The sequence below is a fragment of the Clarias gariepinus genome, chromosome 2, assembly GCF_024256425.1.
Source record: "Clarias gariepinus isolate MV-2021 ecotype Netherlands chromosome 2, CGAR_prim_01v2, whole genome shotgun sequence".
Classification (NCBI taxonomy): Eukaryota; Metazoa; Chordata; class Actinopteri; order Siluriformes; family Clariidae; genus Clarias; species Clarias gariepinus.
In genome coordinates this window covers 45492501-45511089 of record NC_071101.1, presented here as the reverse complement: position 1 = coordinate 45511089, position 18589 = coordinate 45492501, and the positions used below count along the sequence as shown (strand labels likewise).

The 18589-nt window shown below is 42.5% G+C and overlaps 2 protein-coding genes across 2 annotated transcripts in view; one reads left to right on the top strand and one right to left on the bottom strand.

The window, feature by feature from the left end:
* Window positions 1–362: 362 nt before the first annotated feature.
* hadhb (hydroxyacyl-CoA dehydrogenase trifunctional multienzyme complex subunit beta) lies at window positions 363–11358 on the bottom strand. The gene is made up of 16 exons (XM_053481752.1): window positions 11264–11358; window positions 9449–9516; window positions 7199–7240; window positions 6984–7074; window positions 6714–6758; window positions 6532–6631; window positions 6323–6410; window positions 5900–6087; window positions 3847–4027; window positions 3623–3744; window positions 3445–3524; window positions 3274–3321; window positions 2867–2954; window positions 1650–1724; window positions 1377–1541; window positions 363–863 (listed from the first exon to the last, which is right to left on the bottom strand). Exons 2-16 carry the CDS (start codon window positions 9513–9515, stop codon window positions 828–830), a joined length of 1416 nt encoding a protein of 471 aa, XP_053337727.1. The 5' UTR covers window position 9516; window positions 11264–11358; the 3' UTR covers window positions 363–827.
* Window positions 11359–11668: 310 nt separating this feature from the next.
* hadhaa (hydroxyacyl-CoA dehydrogenase trifunctional multienzyme complex subunit alpha a) overlaps window positions 11669–18589 on the top strand; it is a 14229-nt gene continuing 7308 nt past the window's right edge. The window contains exons 1-10 of the mRNA XM_053481742.1: window positions 11669–11819; window positions 13418–13459; window positions 13575–13645; window positions 13780–13913; window positions 14138–14276; window positions 14374–14493; window positions 16985–17087; window positions 17181–17303; window positions 17438–17556; window positions 17927–17983. Coding sequence (XP_053337717.1) covers window positions 11753–11819; window positions 13418–13459; window positions 13575–13645; window positions 13780–13913; window positions 14138–14276; window positions 14374–14493; window positions 16985–17087; window positions 17181–17303; window positions 17438–17556; window positions 17927–17983 — 975 coding nt within the window. The 5' untranslated portion in view covers window positions 11669–11752. The remainder of the gene's footprint in view (window positions 11820–13417; window positions 13460–13574; window positions 13646–13779; window positions 13914–14137; window positions 14277–14373; window positions 14494–16984; window positions 17088–17180; window positions 17304–17437; window positions 17557–17926; window positions 17984–18589) is intronic.

Below are 18589 nucleotides of genomic sequence, written 5' to 3'. Positions count from 1 at the left end.
TACAATTACACTGAGGTATATCATTGTTTACTTTTATCTGCGGTACAGATAATACAATTAGTATTTATTGAAGAAAAAATAGTATGGTATACTTATAGTAAAAAAAAAAAATTGTTTAACTTTGTATCAGTTTTTTATTATAAGATTTTTCTACAGCGTTCCTGCTATACCATACTGTTTTGTCCTAGATTATAGAAATATTTATTGTACTTGTATTTCAGTACATTTATTATATAGCGAGGGGGGGGGCTTCTTATCATCTGGAGACTCAACATTCTTATTCTTTAAAATTCACATTTTTATTAATTTGGATGTTTTCAGCAAAACTGATCTTAAAGGCAAGATACGAAGAGAGGCACAAACGCAGTTTATTTTTATTTTATTTGGCAATATTATTACAAAAAAAAAAAAAAAAAAAAGACTTAGTGGCTACATAGTCCACACACAGATGAGTTTCTGGATGAGTGTTTTCAGCCGGGTTATATCCTCACACCTTTTCATTAAGAGCTAAACAGATCATCTTGAATAGGAACTATCTACAGGATCCTGGAAAAGGCGGCTCGCAGGGTGGACGCTGGATCACTCCTGCTTATAGCAGAACGAGTGACAAAGCGCACGCTAGTAGATATTAACACACATGCGGTTAGCGTGTTAGGATTCTCCTCAGCTGGTTTACACTCCCATTACATTAACAAGTGCTTTTCTTTCTTTCTTTCTTTCTTTCTTACTTCAAGGCCTTGCGGTGCAAGTTTAATTCTTTATTATTTACACAATCTGCGATTCATTCTGGGCGTGTATGTGTGTGTGTATATGCTAGAGCGTATGCTCTACTGCGGATATGCCTCAATGACCATCGCATGACCCTGAGGAAAACACAGAAATAAAATGTGTTAAAGGAAGGGGTTCTGTACAAAACTAGTGATATTAATTTAAATATTTTAGGTGGCAATAAAAAGATATCTATAAATGTTATATCGACATTGAAATCTTAAACTTGTACTTTTACATGCAACAATAAACTATTATAACAAAAGCTATAAAAACTAAATCTATTTAATAAATAAACGTAGGTAACAGATTAGAATATTACTTATTATAAATATAAAAGTAAACTAAAGTATATAAAAGAAATAAAAAAATCTTAATTTGTTTTAAAAACTAATATTAAACCAAAGATTGACATTAAATCAATGAAAATGTGCAATAAATTTAACAAAGCATTAATACAAATAATAATTAATAATATAACAATAAGGAAATAATTTAATGTTAATCAAAAAATAAAGATTTTAATCATTTTTATTTAAAAAATTTATTGAAAAATATTATATTATAGGACCTTTTTTAAAAATATAAAATCCATATTTTTTTGTTACCTGCCCCCCTGCGGCGCACGCTGCCACCAGGCCATACTGCCCCCCCTCCTTCTTGAGCCGGTGTGCTACCGTGGTAACCAGGCGACAGCCGGTGGCCCCGAACGGGTGTCCGATGGACAGAGAGCCACCCCACATGTTAAACTTCTCCATGGGAGGAGCGCCCACCTGGAATACGAGTGTGCACAAAAATAACACGTGAAATCAGCAAATCACACTTACACACACACACACACACACACACACACACACACACACTCACGCGTGCACTTGTACCTTTGTTTTCCTGCCCATGTAGGTCTGAGCGAACCAATCAGACTCCATCGCCTTCAGGTTGGCCAAAATCTGACCCTGAAACAACAGAGGGTAAAACATGAGAGAGATTAGCGGGCCCAAGCACCGATGCTACGACGTCTGAGGTGTGTGGAAGCCGTCAAGCCTCGTCACTCAGCGTGCGTGTGACTTCCAGCGAAATCTCTAAGCAACATTTTAAAGCTGTGTCACCATTTAAGCGGCCACACAGGCCTCGCCTCCTACACCGGGACTCGTGGTGCGTTATTTCTTTACATAATAACTCGAGCACACCCAGTGAATCGCACAGACTCATTTATCACAGTGTTCACCCGGTTTAAACTGGCGCAGGTGTAGCGTTAAATACTCTACAAGAGTACACACTTTAGAAAAGTACACACTGGGGGAGGAGCTACATCAATTTTAAAACTGTAGGCTTAGCGTGAGTGAGGAGAGGAAAAAAAAAAAAGACAGTTCCTTGAGGAAGAAAAGAACCCCCACAAAAATAATAATAAAAAAAAAATGTAATAAGTATAATGCAAGAAAAAGAAAAGGCATGGCAGAAAGAATGTGAGCGAGAAAATACAAGGAAGAGGAAGGATCAGAAACAAAAAGAAAGAAAATGAATAAGAACAGAAAGAAAAAAGGACCGAAATAAATTATATGAATAGAAAGAAAAATAAAAACACAAAAAAGAAAGAAGAAAACTGTGGGGACAAAGGAGAGGTCTGGGGGCGGGGACAGATGGAAAGGAGAGGTCTGGGGGCGGGGACAGATGGAAAGGAGGGGTCTGGGGGCGGGGACAGATGGAAAGGAGGGGTCTGGGGGCGGGGACAAAGGAGGGGTCTGGGGCGGGGACAGATGGGAAGGAGAGGTCTGGGGCGGGGACAGATGGGAAGGAGAGGTCTGGGGGTGGGGACAAAGGAGGGGTCTGGGGCGGGGACAAAGGAGGGGTCTGGGGCGGGGACAGATGGGAAGGAGAGGTCTGGGGGCGGGGAAAGATGGGAAGGAGAGGTCTGGGGGCGGGGACAGATGGGAAGGAGAGGTCTGGGGGCGGGGACAAAGGAGGGGTCTGGGGCGGGGACAAAGGAGGGGTCTGGGGCGGGGACAGATGGGAAGGAGAGGTCTGGGGGCGGGGACAGATGGGAAGGAGAGGTTGACGGCGTGAGGTGACGGTGTGGGGTGACCGCAGACAGACTCACAGCGAAAGCCTCGTGGAACTCGAACACGTCGATGTCGGCCAGCGTCAGACCGCTCCGCTCCAGCACCTTCGGAGTGGCGTAGGTGGGACTGAAATAAAACACACACTTAAGGACTTGGTGTAATAAAACCATACTAGATGTTGGTACTTAAGGAGGAGAGGAAAAGCAGACGAGATGGAGGAGAAAGTCTTAAAACTACATCATGTTACCAAACTCAGTAAAAACAAGCAGTAAAACCTGAAACTAAACTAAAGCTTCATGTTTACTTTTCCGTGTGAATGCACGATTTAAACACGAACCAAACCCACGCCTCCACTTCACAAACACTTCCATCATGCAAGTAAAAAAAAAAGGAAAAAAAATTGATGTGAAAATGAAAAGAGCGGGAAAAGGCAGCTGTCACTCACCCGAGCAGGAGCTGGTCTTTGGGGTCCTGAGACACGTACACAAAGTCTCTAAAATCAACACAAACGAGACACAACGCTTTCAGCGCGTCGCTGTAACCCGAGTGACACGTGTCTGCTCACGTGTCGCCGGCGACGGAGTTTAGCATGAACTGTGTTTAAATGCGTGTTTACCTGAGATAGGCTTTGGGCTTGTAACCCAGAGCGAGTGCTTTCTCTTCAGACATGATGAGCACTGCGGAGGCCCCGTCAGTCTGCACACACACACACACACACACACACACACACACACACAATTCAGCAGGTGGTCTCAGAGGATCATCAGTCAGCAGGCGTGTGATTGGTCACTGACCAGGTAGGAGGAGTTAGCGGCGGTGACGGTGCCGTGTGGTTTGACGAAGGCGGGCTTCAGTCTGCTCATCTGCTCCATGCTGCTGGGACGGATACCGTTGTCCTTAGTGACGATGTCCTTCCCTGTGTATAATACACCACACACACACTTCAATCAAACACCCTGTGTCTGTGTGCGCTTGTGTATGTGTGTGTGCGCGCGCGTGTGTGTGTGAGAAGACTCACCCGGCACTGAGAAGCCGATGACGTCACTGAGCAGCCCCTCGTCCTGAGCTTTCTTCGCCAGAGTGTGAGAGCGCACCGCAAACTCGTCCTGCTCCTTCCGGGACACGGCGAACGCCGCGGCCAGACGGTCCGCCGAGTGTCCCATCGTCTCCGCCGTGGAGAACTCCGCTACCGCGGGGAGCTGGAGAGGGACGGGGGGAAAAGACAGACGGAGATGAGACACCGAGCATGTGATGAAAGAGGGGACGGGATGGGGACGGGATGAGAATGGGAGACGAGTGCGATGTGGGTGTGCAAGAGCGAGAGAAAGTGCGACACAAAAAGTGGGATGCGAGAGAGATTAGAAAGAGAGAAAAAGGACAGAGAGAGAGAGAGAGAGAGAGAGAGAGAGAGAGAGAGGAAAATGGATGAGAGCATAGACACAATCAGGTTTTTGGAGAACAGTAGGACAAGTGAGGCAGGACACAGGGCCGCTGAGACAACTTCCTTACTAAACGCTTTCAATGGGGACATCCACGCGCTTGATGCTGCTCATGAAGGAAAAGAACTCCCTCACAGAACCACACACACACACACACACGTCCCTCTGCTATTCTGAGGGATTAGAGAGCATTAGCAGCAGTAGACCAGAGAAGCTGTATGATGGTCCACTGTGTGTCTCAGTTTGATAACTTCACCCCGAAAAAATAAACCACTGACCAAAAGCCCGGGCTTGCGTCGGGTCTGGACCCGTGGATCAGAGGTTCCTCCAGGAGTCGGCAAAGAGAAGCACAGAGTCCGGTCTTAATAATTTAAAACAAGTCCGTGACAGAATGACGGCAAAGTCACTCAAACATATAAAAAGAACAATCTGTTAAATATATAGTACAGCAAAGCAGCGATGATCGGGCCCAAGCACCTGCGCCTGGGTTCACCAGAAAGACAGTGGACACAGTGGACACATGCGTTTAAAGGGGACATAACAATAATATTGTCATTATATTTAACTACTAAATGATATATAACTATTATATATAACTAAGGAAGTTATTAGCCACTTTCTGACATACTGTATGTCTTCCTTTAAGGCGAGTCCATTAAAACAGTGCTCTGAACCTGGGACTAGACTGGACTAACGCCAAACTAAGCCTACTTTTATCTCATAATGCCAATAAAAACATCGTTACACAACATTCAGCTGCATCAACACAATCGCTTACGTAAAAAAATACGCAGACTTCTGTAGAACGCGTCGACACGTCACAACGTTTTCTTTTATCCCCGATTTCTTCCCGGTGCATGATGGGGTATGAGAATTTACCACCAAAAAAATCTAAAGCTGATCATCAGACATGCGGTAATTATTTAAAGAAACACCTAATAATATGGGATAGATATGAAAGAGAAATAGAGAGAGGGAGAAAAAAAAAGAAAGAAGGGCAGAGTGTGTGTGTAAATGAAAGAAAGGAGGACAGAGAGAGAGTTGGTTTACAAAAAAAAGATAGCAAAAGAAAAGAAAAAGAAATGAGGACAGAGTTTGTAAGGGGAGAAAGGAGGACAGATAGAAAGGGTAAGATGGGAAAAGAAAAAGAGAGAGGGATATGAAAAAAGATAATGAAAAAAGAAGAAAGAAAGGAAGATAGTATGTGAGAGAGAGCGATAGAAAGAGAGAGCGAGATATTAAAGAGAGCGAAATCAATCGAGAGAGAGAGAGAGGGTTGGGTTATGAAAGAAAGATGAAGAAAGAAAGGAGGGCAGAGAGAGAAAGAGAGAGAGAGAATGAGCGTAGGACAGTTTGGGGGATGAGAGTGTGTAAGTGAGAGAGAAAGAGTAGTGGGGTGTAGTAGGAGGAGAGAGAGAAAGTAATTTTGGGAGTAAAGGGGAAAAAGAAGGGATGAGAAAGGGAAAGAGAGAATAGACGAGAGAGAGAGAGAGAGAGAGAGAGTAACAGAGACCAAACAGGAGGCAGCAAATCACAGAAGGAGACAAAAGAAAGAAAAAAGAAAATGAAGAGAGAGAGAGAGAATAAGAAAGGCGGATGATGAAGTGGAGGACGTTGGTGGAGGACGAGTACCTCGGGTGCGAGGTGAGCGAGTCGGATGGAGCCGAGCACGGAGAGACGCGCGCCCAGAGTCTTGGCCTTGTTCAGAGACATCATGGTCTTCCTCATCCTGCGGCTGTGACGGATCGGGACGTCGGACATGAACTCTACTCCGCCGGCCACCACCGCGTCGCACTGCCCCGCTGCGATTAGACCTATGCCTGCAAAACACACACGCACACACGTGACGTCACGTCATATGGAGATGATCTTGGTCGCATCTGAGAATGCTTGGCCCCCTTCATCGCTGCTTGCAGTTATTTTATTCTTATATTTCTATTTATAGTAAGTAAAGGTGTTTTAACTGGATGAAGGTTTCTGCATTTTAAATTCAGTATAAGGTTGTGTAGTAACACGTTGTGTGTGTGTGTGTGTGTGTGTGTGTGTGTGTGAGACCTGTAGTCATGGCCTGGTTGGAGGAGATGCAGGCCATAGTGACAGTGTGAGCTGGGATCTTATCAGAGAATCCGGCACCCAGAGCAGCCTAAACACACACACACACACACACACACACACACACACACACACACACAGGGTGAGATATTATCGTTGGTACTGTATGTGGTTAAACATTTCATTTCCCCTCAGGATTGTCGTACACCGACCTCTCGGGCCACGTTGCTGGTCTTCACTTCCTGTATGACTGTTCCATATACGATGTAATCCACCGCGTCTTTGGGAATGCCGGTTTTGTTCAGCAAACCTCTGCAACACACACACACATCAGACATGTCAGGACAGAGGTATGGAAGTTATCGTGACCTCATGGCCGCTTTAAAAGACTTACTGTAAAGCTCCTCGCGCCAGATCGTGAGGCATCAGATCGGAATACCTGAAAACGATAAAGGAAAAAAAATCATCATTAAAACAAACTGATGTACAAATATAAATAGACAAATAAATCCTGAGGCTAAATATTTACTTCTGAATATTATCCGGTCCCTTTAAATCACTTATACCTGATTTGTGTATCTACGATCTTTATGAGCTAGTTAATGTTTAAAAGCTTTGACTTTGGATTGTGAGTACAGGAAGTCAACCACACACACACACTTACGTGGTGCCAGAAACCAGGAACGGTGTACGGACTCCATCAACCAGAACGATGTTCCTTACGCCAGGCTTGCTCAGAGTCTTCTTACTTTTAGCTGTTAATAAACAAACAATAAATACACGTTTTATTTTTGTTTTTCAAACACAGACTCACATTTTAAAACACGTTCACTCAAAACAATACTGGAATATGTGTGTGTTTGTGTGTGTGTGTTTAACCTTGTGCCTGTAGAGGTGCGGATGTGCCGAGAGAGCGTGCAGCTGTAAAAAAAAAAAGAAAAAAAAAAAAAAGGAAGACATGTTAAGGGGTTTATATCAAAGTGCCACGCAGGACTGATACGGTATATGAGAAAGAATACGGCGATCTTGAATAAATGATTCACTGCCATGAGATACATTCATGATGCTGGAAAATAATAATAAAGTAAGACTAACGATACTTGGACAAAGCCAATAAAATTTAATCTATTTAATTTTAATCTTTTCTAATCAGGCTCCTGTGACTTTGTTTGTCTGGTTACTTTTTAAATGTAAATACTTCATTAAAAATATTATACGGGTATGTTAGCCCGAATGACAAAAAAGTAAAAACGTTTCAGCAATTTGTTATAAACAGCATATTGCAGCACCACCCCCCCCCTGTAGTACCCTTACAGCCCACTAGAGGGCTGGCATAGAATATACTAGCTCAATTGGTTTATCTGTTACAAAACAAATACATTCAAATGTAACATTTTTATTTCTGTCAATATCGTGTCATATCACGGATATGTCTCGGGTCACGGATTCCGTCAATTCTCTCAAGCATAGTTTGCTTTTTAAACATACACATTAAACATATACAGTATAAAAACCTGATTCCAAAAAAGTTGGGACGCTTTACAAATTGTGAATAAAAACAGAATGCAAATGATATGGAAGTTTCAAATTTCAATTTATTTATTTAGAATACAACACAGATGACATATCAAATGTTTAAACAAAAAAAAATACCATTTTAAGGGGGAAAATAAGTGGATTTTAAATTTTATGGCATCAACACAGTTGTGACAAGGCCATGTTTACCACTGTGTGGAATCCCCTCTTCTTTTTATAATCGTCTGCAAACGTCTGGGGACTGAGGAGACAAGTTGCTCAAGTTTAGGAATAGGAATGTTTGTCTAATACAGGCTTCTAGTTGTTCAACTGTCTTAGGTCGTCTTTGTCGCATCTTCCTCTTTATGATGTGCCAAATGTTTTCTAAAGGTGAAATATCTGGACTGCAGCCTGGCCGTTTCAGTACCCGGATCTGTCTCCAACGCAGCCATGATGTTGTAATTGATGCAGTATGTGGTCTGGCAGTGTCATGTTGGAAAATGCAGGGTCTTTCCTGAAACAGACGACGTCTGGATGGGATCACATGTCGTTCTAGAACTTGGATATACCTTTCAGGTTTATGGTGTCTTTCCAGATGTGTAAGCTGCCCATGCCACACACACTCATGCAAACTCGTACCATCAGAGATTTAGGCTTCTGAACTAAGCGCTGATAACAACTTGGGTTGTCCTTGTCCTGATTAGTCCGATGACATGGCGTCCCAGTTTCCCAAAAAGAACTTCAAATTTTGATTTGTCTGACCACAGAGCAGTTTTCCACTTTTGTCCCAGTCCATTTTAAATGAGCCTTGGCCCAGAGAAAACGCCTGCGCTTCTGGATCATGGTTAGCCTCTTTTTTGACTTATAGAGTTTTAGCTGGCAACGGCCAATGGCACGGCGGATTGTGTTCACTATTAATGTTTTCTGGAAGTATTCCTAAGCCCATGTTGTGATTTCCATTACAGTAGCATTCCTGTATGTGATGAAGTGCCGTCTAAGGGCCCGGAGATCACGGGCATCCAGTATGGTCTTTCAGCCTTGACTCTTACACACAGATTGTTCCAGATTCCCAAAATCTTTGGATGATATTATACACTGTAGATGATGATTCCTTCAAATTCTTTGCAATTTTTCTCTGAGTAACTCCTTTTTAATATTGCACCAATTTTTTTTCTCTGCCGCAGCATTGGGGGAATTGGTGGTCCTCTGCCCATAAGGACTTCTGAGAGACACTGCCACTCTGAGAGGCTCTTTTTATAGCCAATTGACCTATTAAGTTGCAAATTGGTCCTCCAGCTGATTCTTATATGTACATTTAACTTTTCCGGCCTCTTATTGCTCCCTGTCCCAACTTTTTTGTAATGTGTAGCTCTCATGAAATCCAAAATGAGCCAATATTTGGCATAACATATTAAAATGTCTCACTTTCAACATTTGTTATGTTATCTACATTCTATTCTGAATAAAATATTGAAATTTGAAATTTCCACTTCATTGCAGTGTGTTTTTATTTACAATTTGTACAGTCTCCCAACTTTTTTGGAATCAGGTTTTTATTTTTTGTGACGTCACCGTCAGAACGACCCGGGATCAGAGCGCTACAGAGTGACTTACCGAAGTGAAGAGCCCGGGAGGAGTTCGCCGGGCAGCTCCGCAGAGAGTTCATCAGCATGGACGCCATTCTGTAACATAACACACACACAGGTTTATTATAAGTATATGCTTGAAAATCTAAATTATTATTAAGGTCCTGAAGCTCAAGCAAAGATCACTACTGCGCATGTGTATCCGATAACAATATCATGTTTCATAAAGACGTCTCTGATTCACAGGAGAGAATCAATTCAAAAGATCCAGATTATATATTAAACTAGGAATAAATTAAATTCTATACATTGTTAGCTATTCATATAAAACACAGGCTCGTATTCTAGGTTTATGTTCATGTTTTAGGGAATGTCACCCCTGTCATGACAGAATGATGTAATATTTATGAATAACTCAATTATGTTAACAGTGAGATTAGAATGGACATGGTAGTCCACAACGTCCATTCTCTGACTCAAACCTCAGTGTCTTCAATGACCTTCAAGTTCCCTTTTTATGTACATTGCATTTTTGTCAGCTTTACACTAACAAAGTCCTGCAAAAAAAAATTCATCTGCGCAATAAATTTGTCAACTAAAATTAAGCAGTATCACACTCGAGGTCATGCTGTTGTGCTAAATATCAGCCCGGCTGTGATGCAGTCGTAGGCACGCGGGCGCAGCTCCATGAAAACCATTTATTATTAACAGGAGGTTTCAAAAAGTGTCTTTACTTAGATTAGAGACAGATGACTTTTCCTTTTATTAGAGCCCTAATCACACCCAGACAGACTCTCGTGCATTAATTTTGGCACTCTGGAAATAACTGGGTTAATTTTGTTATTGGTGTTTAGTTTGCATTTAACTTGCATTTACTTGCAAGCACTTGCTTGTAATCTGAGTTTTAATGATCAACTCATGACCAAAGTGTTTTTATTTTTTAATGAAACCTATCTGGGGTGAATTTAATGCTATTCAATCATTTTAAAGTTAAGTATTAGCCCCCTTTTCTGTATCTCACAGACCTCTGGGAAAACTCAGGACACTTATCAAGATTTTATCTTTATTATGGTTCAAATTGCATTTAGAGAGTCACTCGTGCATTAATTTTGGCACTCCTGGCTTTATTTTCATGAACAATGATCATTTAATCCTTTATTCTCATAATCTGGGGGACAGGGGTAGCTCAGTGGTTAAGGCATTGGACTACGGTTCGGAAGATCCCAGGTTCAAACCCCACAACCACCAAGTTGCCACTGTTGGGCCCTTGAGCAAGGCCCTTAACCCTCAACTGCTCAGATGTGTAATGAGATAAAATGTAAGTCGCTCTGGATAAGAGCGTCTGCTAAATGCCTAAATGTCAAATGTCAATATCTTTGCGTCAAATCATGTGACTACAGACTTATATAGGAGTGTAAAGTGTTCATCCACACACTTGGTTTAAAAATAAAACACAATGGGATTGGAGGTTTCAGGTACACGGTGACTTTTTACCCGGTGACCTTTCACCTACTTTCCTTCACGAGGGCGACGTGATCGAAATAGACCTGGCGCTCGCGCTCAAAGTCACTACCCGGATATGGACACGTCCAAAGTTATACCAAAATAAAAAAATAAATACAAAAAAAACATATGCTAATTGTATGCCCGGTCACTGCTGTGGTAAACCGAGCTAGCATAAAACCTTGCAGACTTGAGAATGAACATTAGCGGTTGCTAGGCGACGCCCGCAGATATGCAGCAGCGCGCGAGCGAGTTATTAACGATTTATTTTTATTAGTTTAAAAAAAAAAACATTTTGTTAATGTCATAAATTAAATGAACACATTTTTAATTGAGTTACCTGTCAAACCAGCTGCAGATCAAGTTGAGTGTAGAAATCTGCGCAGCCCGTTAAAGGACCCCTCAATTCAACGGGTTATTAATAGGCCTAAGTAACGCCTGAGTGAAAAATAATAATAAATATTTTAAAATAGCAGGGGATAAACGTTTAAACAAACAAATACTATTTAAAACTTATATGTAGGACGTTTGGATGACTGCCAGTGTTTGAATATAATTGTATCGTTGTTTTATATATTTTTATATAGAATTATTCTTGTTTCTACGAACAGGCGGTGTGTAAGACGACTATAACCGCTGTGTAGATGAAGTCTCCGTACGCTTATGGTCGCACACTGCGCTGATTGGGCACTTCCACACTGTGACGTCATGCTTCGAGGGAATTTTTGGGTCCCGCCCCTTCTGCCCGGGAGCTTCAGAGTCATGCGCGACGTACAGTATATTACAAGTGTGTGTGTGAAAGTGTGAAAGTGTGTGTGTGCGTCGCGCCATGGCGGTGGTCCGAGCTGCAGGGTCTCTGTGCAAACTGACAAGAAGCAAATACTCTCACTTTTCCAGTGAGTAGAATAATAATAATAATAATAATAATAATGATTGTAGTGATGATGATGATGATGGTGTTGAACTGCGCAGTTTTGTGACCCAGATGACGTAGTTGGAATGCGCGCGTGCACTTTCACCTACTTAAACAGATGTTGTGTATTAATAGATCATTAAATAGGCAATGAAATGACATTGCAAGTGACACTGGGCTGATCACGTGGTGCACAGTGATATGTGTGTGTGTGTGTGTGTGATGATTGGAATTTTTTTTTTTTTTACAGCATGTTTGTTCTTTAAAGGTGAAACAGCAACTTTATACTGTATGTGCATCCCGATAAATTAGAAAAATTAAGGTCATAGAGGAAAATTAACATTAATGGAAAGTCGACTGGAAAAAAAAGATTTGGTAGAAAAAGATGCACAAGTAACAGGGAGAACCGCAGCCTTGAGAGGATAGTGAAACCAAGTTCATTCAGGATTCACAAGGAGAGGACGTCAGCTGGAGTCGGTGCTTCAAGAGCCACCACGCACAGACGTATCCAGGACAACTGTCGCGTTCCTTGTGTCGAGCCACTCTTGAACCAGTGACGACGTCAGAGGTGTCTTAAAGGACAAAAATGTCTGGACTGTTGCTTCAGATAAAAGTAAATTTTCCATTACATTTGGATATCAAGGTTCACAACATCAATTAACATCAACTGTTATAGCTGAACTGCCTGCCACCTAACACACACTATGACTGCAGAACAATTCCTGCTCTCTATTTCACCCAAATGAGGATGGGTTCCTTGTTGAGTCTGGTTCCTCCCAAGGTTCCTCTTCCTATTACCATCTCAGGGAGTTTTTCCTGGCCTCTGTCGCCCTCGGCTTGCTCACCAGGGACAATCTGACCATTTTGATTCATGCAAATTCACACTTAATACAGACTTAAATAATTCTTTTGATTGTGTAAAGCTGCTTTGCGACAATGATAATTGCTAAAAGCGCTCTACAAATAAAATTGAAGAGACTGGAGGAAGAGAGGAGACAGGGCACAGAATCCAGAGTAACGTTTGCACAGTCAGTGGTGGTTTGGGGAGCGATGTCATCTGCTAGTGTTGGTCCACCGTGTTTTATCAGGTCCAGGGTCTACCAGGAGGTTTCAGAGCACTTCATGCTTCCCTCTACTAATCAGCTTTATAGAGATGCTGATTTCATTTTCCACCAGGACTTGGCACACTGCCAGAAGTACTAATACCTGGTTTAAGGACCATGGCATCCCTGTGCTTGATGGACCAGCAAACTCATCCGACTTAAACCCCATAGAGAATGATAAAAAAGATGCGGGACAAATAAGGAGACGAAAAGACCTGAAAACTGCTATCAGAGCAACCTGGGCTTCCCTAACACCTCAGAAGACTGAGCGCCTCCATGCAAACAGAGCCCCGACCAAGTACTGATGCTGTACACGTTCATACTTTTCACTAGATACTTTTTGTCACCGAGTTTGTAACTTAAACAGTTATTTTCTTATTACTTGATATCTTTACATTATTTCTTATTACTTTAAAAAAAACATGTCTGTAGAGTTTTATTTCTGTTTCTCTGAACTCTCTACGTGTGTGTTTTTCAGGAAATGGACACTGTAACCTTTCCGTGTCAGCTGCCTTACTTGGTAACCATGGAAACCGTTTCTCAATTCCGTTACCTCATGATGATGCATTATTACATGTTTATAATATTAAAATATATTTCTCTCTCTTTCGTGCGTGTGTGTGTCATCTCTCCAGCTCGCACTCATGTTAATTATGAGATTAAAGATGACGTGGCGGTGGTGAGGATCAATGATCCGACCTCTAAGGTGTGTGTGTGTGTGTGTGTTCACTTTTACACTCTGTAGTAAGCTCATTAAGTGAATAAGGGGAATTAAATGAAAATGACTTGAAATTTATTGGGAATCTTTTGGATATGCGTCTGTGTGTGTGTCTGTAAAAGGTGAACACTCTGTCGAAGCACATGCAGGCCGAGCTGTCAGAGGTAATGGGGGAGATTTGGGGAAACGGAGCGGTAAAGAGTGCGGTGCTCATCTCCACTAAACCGGGCTGCTTCATCGCCGGGGCTGATATCAAGTACAACACATACACACAAACAAATATATATGACTCACTCTGTTAGACTTATGAACAAATCCGATTTACGAACATGCATCCGGACTGGAACTCGTTCGTAAGTCAGGGACTACCTGTATATACACTTGCACATACACACACTCACAGATATGTACAGATGTAAAGTGCAGTGTGAGTCCTGTCTCTCAAATACACATCATAATGTTTTTTTGTTCGTCTCTCAGGATGATCAAGGCCTGTGGGAGTCCAGAGGAAGTGACATCGCTGGCGCGGGAAGGACAGAAAATGTTCGAAAAGATCGAGAAGTCGCCCATCCCCATCGTGGCGGGCGTTAATGGCTCGTGTCTGGGCGGCGGCCTGGAGGTGAGAGAGCGGGAGGAGCGCTGGTTTTAAACGCCCAAATCGTTGCTATAGTAACAGCTCGTTCACCGTAGTCACAGTTTCACTTCTTCTCTTGTAGTTTGCAACCGCGTGTCAGTACCGAGTGGCCACTAAGAATAAGAAGACAGTTCTGGGGACACCAGAGGTGATGCTGGGACTCCTGCCCGGAGCCGGAGGGACTCAGAGACTACCCAAGATGGTGAGAATCTTGAAACATACAATCTCTCTCTTTCTCTCTCTCTCTCTCTCTCTACCTGCACAAAGGCATGATGAAGTGCTCTCAAGGCTCCCTAGTGCATAAAGACATACTATAATGTGTGACGAACTGCGCTCTGGGGTGGTGCTACTTGTAAGAACACATGTGTTGGTGTCCGCGAGAATGAGGGAAACAAGTTCATGCCCTTTAGGGTAACTCTAGATAAGGGGAAGTTGGATGAAATGCCCACTAGGGTGGAACAAAAGTGGCATAATGTTCTCTAGGTTGGTGCTAAGTAGGGGATAACATGATGAAATATCATTTGGGATAATGATATTTGAGAAGAAAAAATGGAACAAAATGCCCTCTAGGCTTGTGGCAGGTAAAAGAAAGGGGGCGTATTGCCTTCTAGATGGGCCTCTAGACCTCCAGGGTGGTGCTATGTGAGGGGAAATGTGATGAAATGCCCTTCATGAACATGCTAGACGGAAGCCACTCCTTAGTAAAAGACACATGGCAGCCCACCTGGAGTTTACCAAAAGGCACCTGAAGGACTCTCAGACCATGAGAAACTAAAGGTCTGATGAGAACCTCTGGCCACTCTACCATATCGGCCTGATTGGTGGATTGCTGCAGAGATGGTTGTCCTTCTGGAAGGTTCTTTTCTCTCCACAGAGGAGACTCCCTCCCTGACTAAGGCCCTTCTCCCCCGATCGCTCAGTTTAGATGGCCGGCCAGCTCTAGGAAGAGTCCTGGTGGTTTCGAACTTCTTCCACTTACGGATGATGGAGGCCACTGTGCTCATTGGGACCTTCAAAGCAGCAAAAATGTTTCTGTAACCTTCCCCAGATTTGTGCCTCAAGACAATCCTGTCTCTGAGGTCTACAGACAATTCCTTTGACTTCATGCTGGTTTTGTGCTCTGACATGAAATGTCGACTGTGGGACCTTATATAGACAGGTGTGTGCCTTTCCAAATCATGTCCAATCGACTGAATTTACCACAGGTGGACTCCAATTAAGCTGCAGAAACACCTCAAGGTGTCAGATTCTGGGTGTAAAGGCAGGTGTTGATCGCCGTGGGCCGAGAGAGCAGGCATAGAGGCAGAGGGGTTGTGTAATCGAAAAAAAAAAAAAAAAAGAAAGAGTCTTTAATTAACAGTCAACACCAAGTATAAATAAAGACACAAACAAAGGAACAACAAACTCAAACAATACTGAACTCTGTGCTAACAAGGACTCTCTGGCAGGACACAGACTGGAGGATGAACACACCCTGTGGCGAGACACAGGCAAAAGGAGGACAAACACATAACAGGACACACAAACTATGCGTGAAGCTGAAACTGGACACTAGAGAGAGACACAGAGGAGACACAGAGACTGGAGAGAGACAGGACGAGGGCTAAAGACATAGCAGTCAGCTAGGCATGGCTTTTAGCTAAACAAGGTTAAGATCACTCTTAACCATGGCAGTTAGCTACACATTCACCTAGCTAAACATGTCTTCAGCCCCAACATGCACTAAGCTACACTTACCTAATAGCGCAACACACACTAGGGAATTGGGGCACAGAAACACAGAGACAAGGGATACCCAGTGGCTAGGCTAGGAGACAATCCATACCAAGCTCACTGGGACACTAGGGAGACAGGAAACACAGAATAGCTAGCGACACAAAGGGGCTATGGCTAGAAGCATGCTAGATTTTAGCTAAACACACTTCTAGCCAAACACACACCTATCTACTTACCTGCTCTAGCTAAACACACATGAAAACAAGGGGACAAGAACCACAGTACTTACATACCTTTAGGACAGGACTGAATCAGCTCCACACACAAAGACACACAGAACATACACAGAAACACTGCCAATATGAGAGTCCAAGTCAACACAACTTAAATCAAAATATAAATTAAACAAAGTACATAAACAAACCAAAACAAAATGCCCACACAAGTGACAGTGGTGATACCAAAAATGCTCGACCCAGTTTCCCAGTCTAAACAGCTATTTATAGAGGTGGATTGATGGCTACCTCGGCTCAGGTGTGCACTCGCATCCCCTGACCCAGGTGCCTGCTGGGAAACTGAGTCAGCCAACAAAAACTACAAATAAAAAACAGCGACCTCTGGTGGTGGACCCTTACACAAGAATGATCAGGGGAAACAGGATGATCAGGGGAAACAGGATGCTCCTGAGCTCAGGCTGTGAATACTTATGTACCTGTGCTTTTATTTTTAATAATTTCGCAAAAATCTTAAGCAAATGTTTTTCATGTTGTCATTATGGGGTGTTGTGTGTAGAATTCTGAGGAAAAAATCCATTTTGGAATAAGCCTGTGACATAACAAAATGTGGAAAAAGTGATGCGCTGGGAATACTTTCCGGATGCACTGTGTAAAAACTATTTTTTTAAAAAGTGTGTTTTTCAATAGGCAGAGAATGAAAGCCGTGGTGTTTGACTGACGCTGATGTCGCCTCTGTTTAAGGTGGGACTTCCTGCGGCGTTCGACATGATGCTGACGGGGAGGAACATCCGAGCGGACAAGGCCAAGAAGATGGGTCTCGTCCACCATGTCATCGACCCACTGGGTACCTCAGCCTGGAAATTATACACCACCGCCTAATCACACACCGCTCGGGCTCTTTTAATACGTGTGTGTGTGTGTGTGTGTGTGTGTGTAGGTCCAGGACTGAAGAGCCCGGAGGAGAGGACTATAGACTATCTGGAGGAGGTGGCTGTGGGCTTCGCTAAAGACCTCGCTAATAAAAAGATCACCGCGGAGAAGAAGAAAGGCTTGATGCAGAGTAACACACACACACACACACACACACATATATAAAAAAAACTAAAAACTGTCATCACTTTTTATAAAAGTGACATTCCATGGATTTTAATGTTATAGTGTGTGTGTGTGTGTGTGTGTGTGTGTGTGTGTCAGAGCTGCAGGATTCAGTGATGGGAATTGGTTTTGTGAGGCAACAGATCTACAAAACAGTCACTAATAAAGTCATGAAACAAACCAAAGGACTGTATCCAGCGCCGCTCAAGATCATAGAGGTGTACACACACACACACACACACACACTACATAATGTCATGATATTTATCAAGGCCCATATGTACATACAGTATAAACAACGTTCATGGACATAAACTACTAACTAGGACACCTGACTGTCCCACTGAGACAAAACAGAGTAACAAGTGCAAATGTGTCAACGAGCAACAACTCAACAAACAACACGACAAACAACACGACACCAGGCAATATAAAATTTTAATAATCATCTTGAACACACCAGGATAAAGAATAAAGATTCGCACATCTAATACGGAGTCGCGGTGAAGTCGCGCATCTCAGCACTGTAGCTTTGTGTTTGTTTGTTTGTTTGTTTATTTGTTTGTTTGTTGTGTGTGTGTGTGTTAGTGTGTGCAGACGGGGGTGGAGAAAGGCTCAGACGCAGGATACCAGAAAGAGTCAGAGGTCAGTATGGTCACTTTCTGGTATAGTCGTGTGTGTGTGTGTGTGTGTTTTGTGCTGTGCAAAAGTCTTTGCACCCTGTGTTTTATACGACAAACTTTACTATGGATTTTGTTCATGATTTTTTTTTTTAAATCAGTACAAAAACATTTTCTGATTTTCAAAATCAAAATTCCCGCCCAAATTAAAAGTTACCAAAAAAAAGTTTGTATACAAGAAAACAAAAACAAAAAGCGTATTATATGAGCAAAAACTATTTTTAGATTAAAAAAACAAAATAGAAGCTGCCAGGTGTGTGTGTGTGTGTGTGGTTCTGTAAAACACAGTCGGATGAAATAAGGTACTGGTGCTAAAAAAGGTGAATTTTCAGATTAGATCATATAACACATTTTTAATAACACTTAACGCTTCTTCTCTCCTGATCCATACTTGCTTTTGTATAAATATACACACACATTTATATTTCATCAGATAAAAAAGAAACACTGTTTCATGCCCTTTTATGTTTTTGTGTCCGGAACTTTTTTGAATTCAAATCTTCCAACGGTCTTAACTGTCGTTCAGATGAAACTCGGCCAGTTTAGATTTAACATGCAAAGACATAAACAT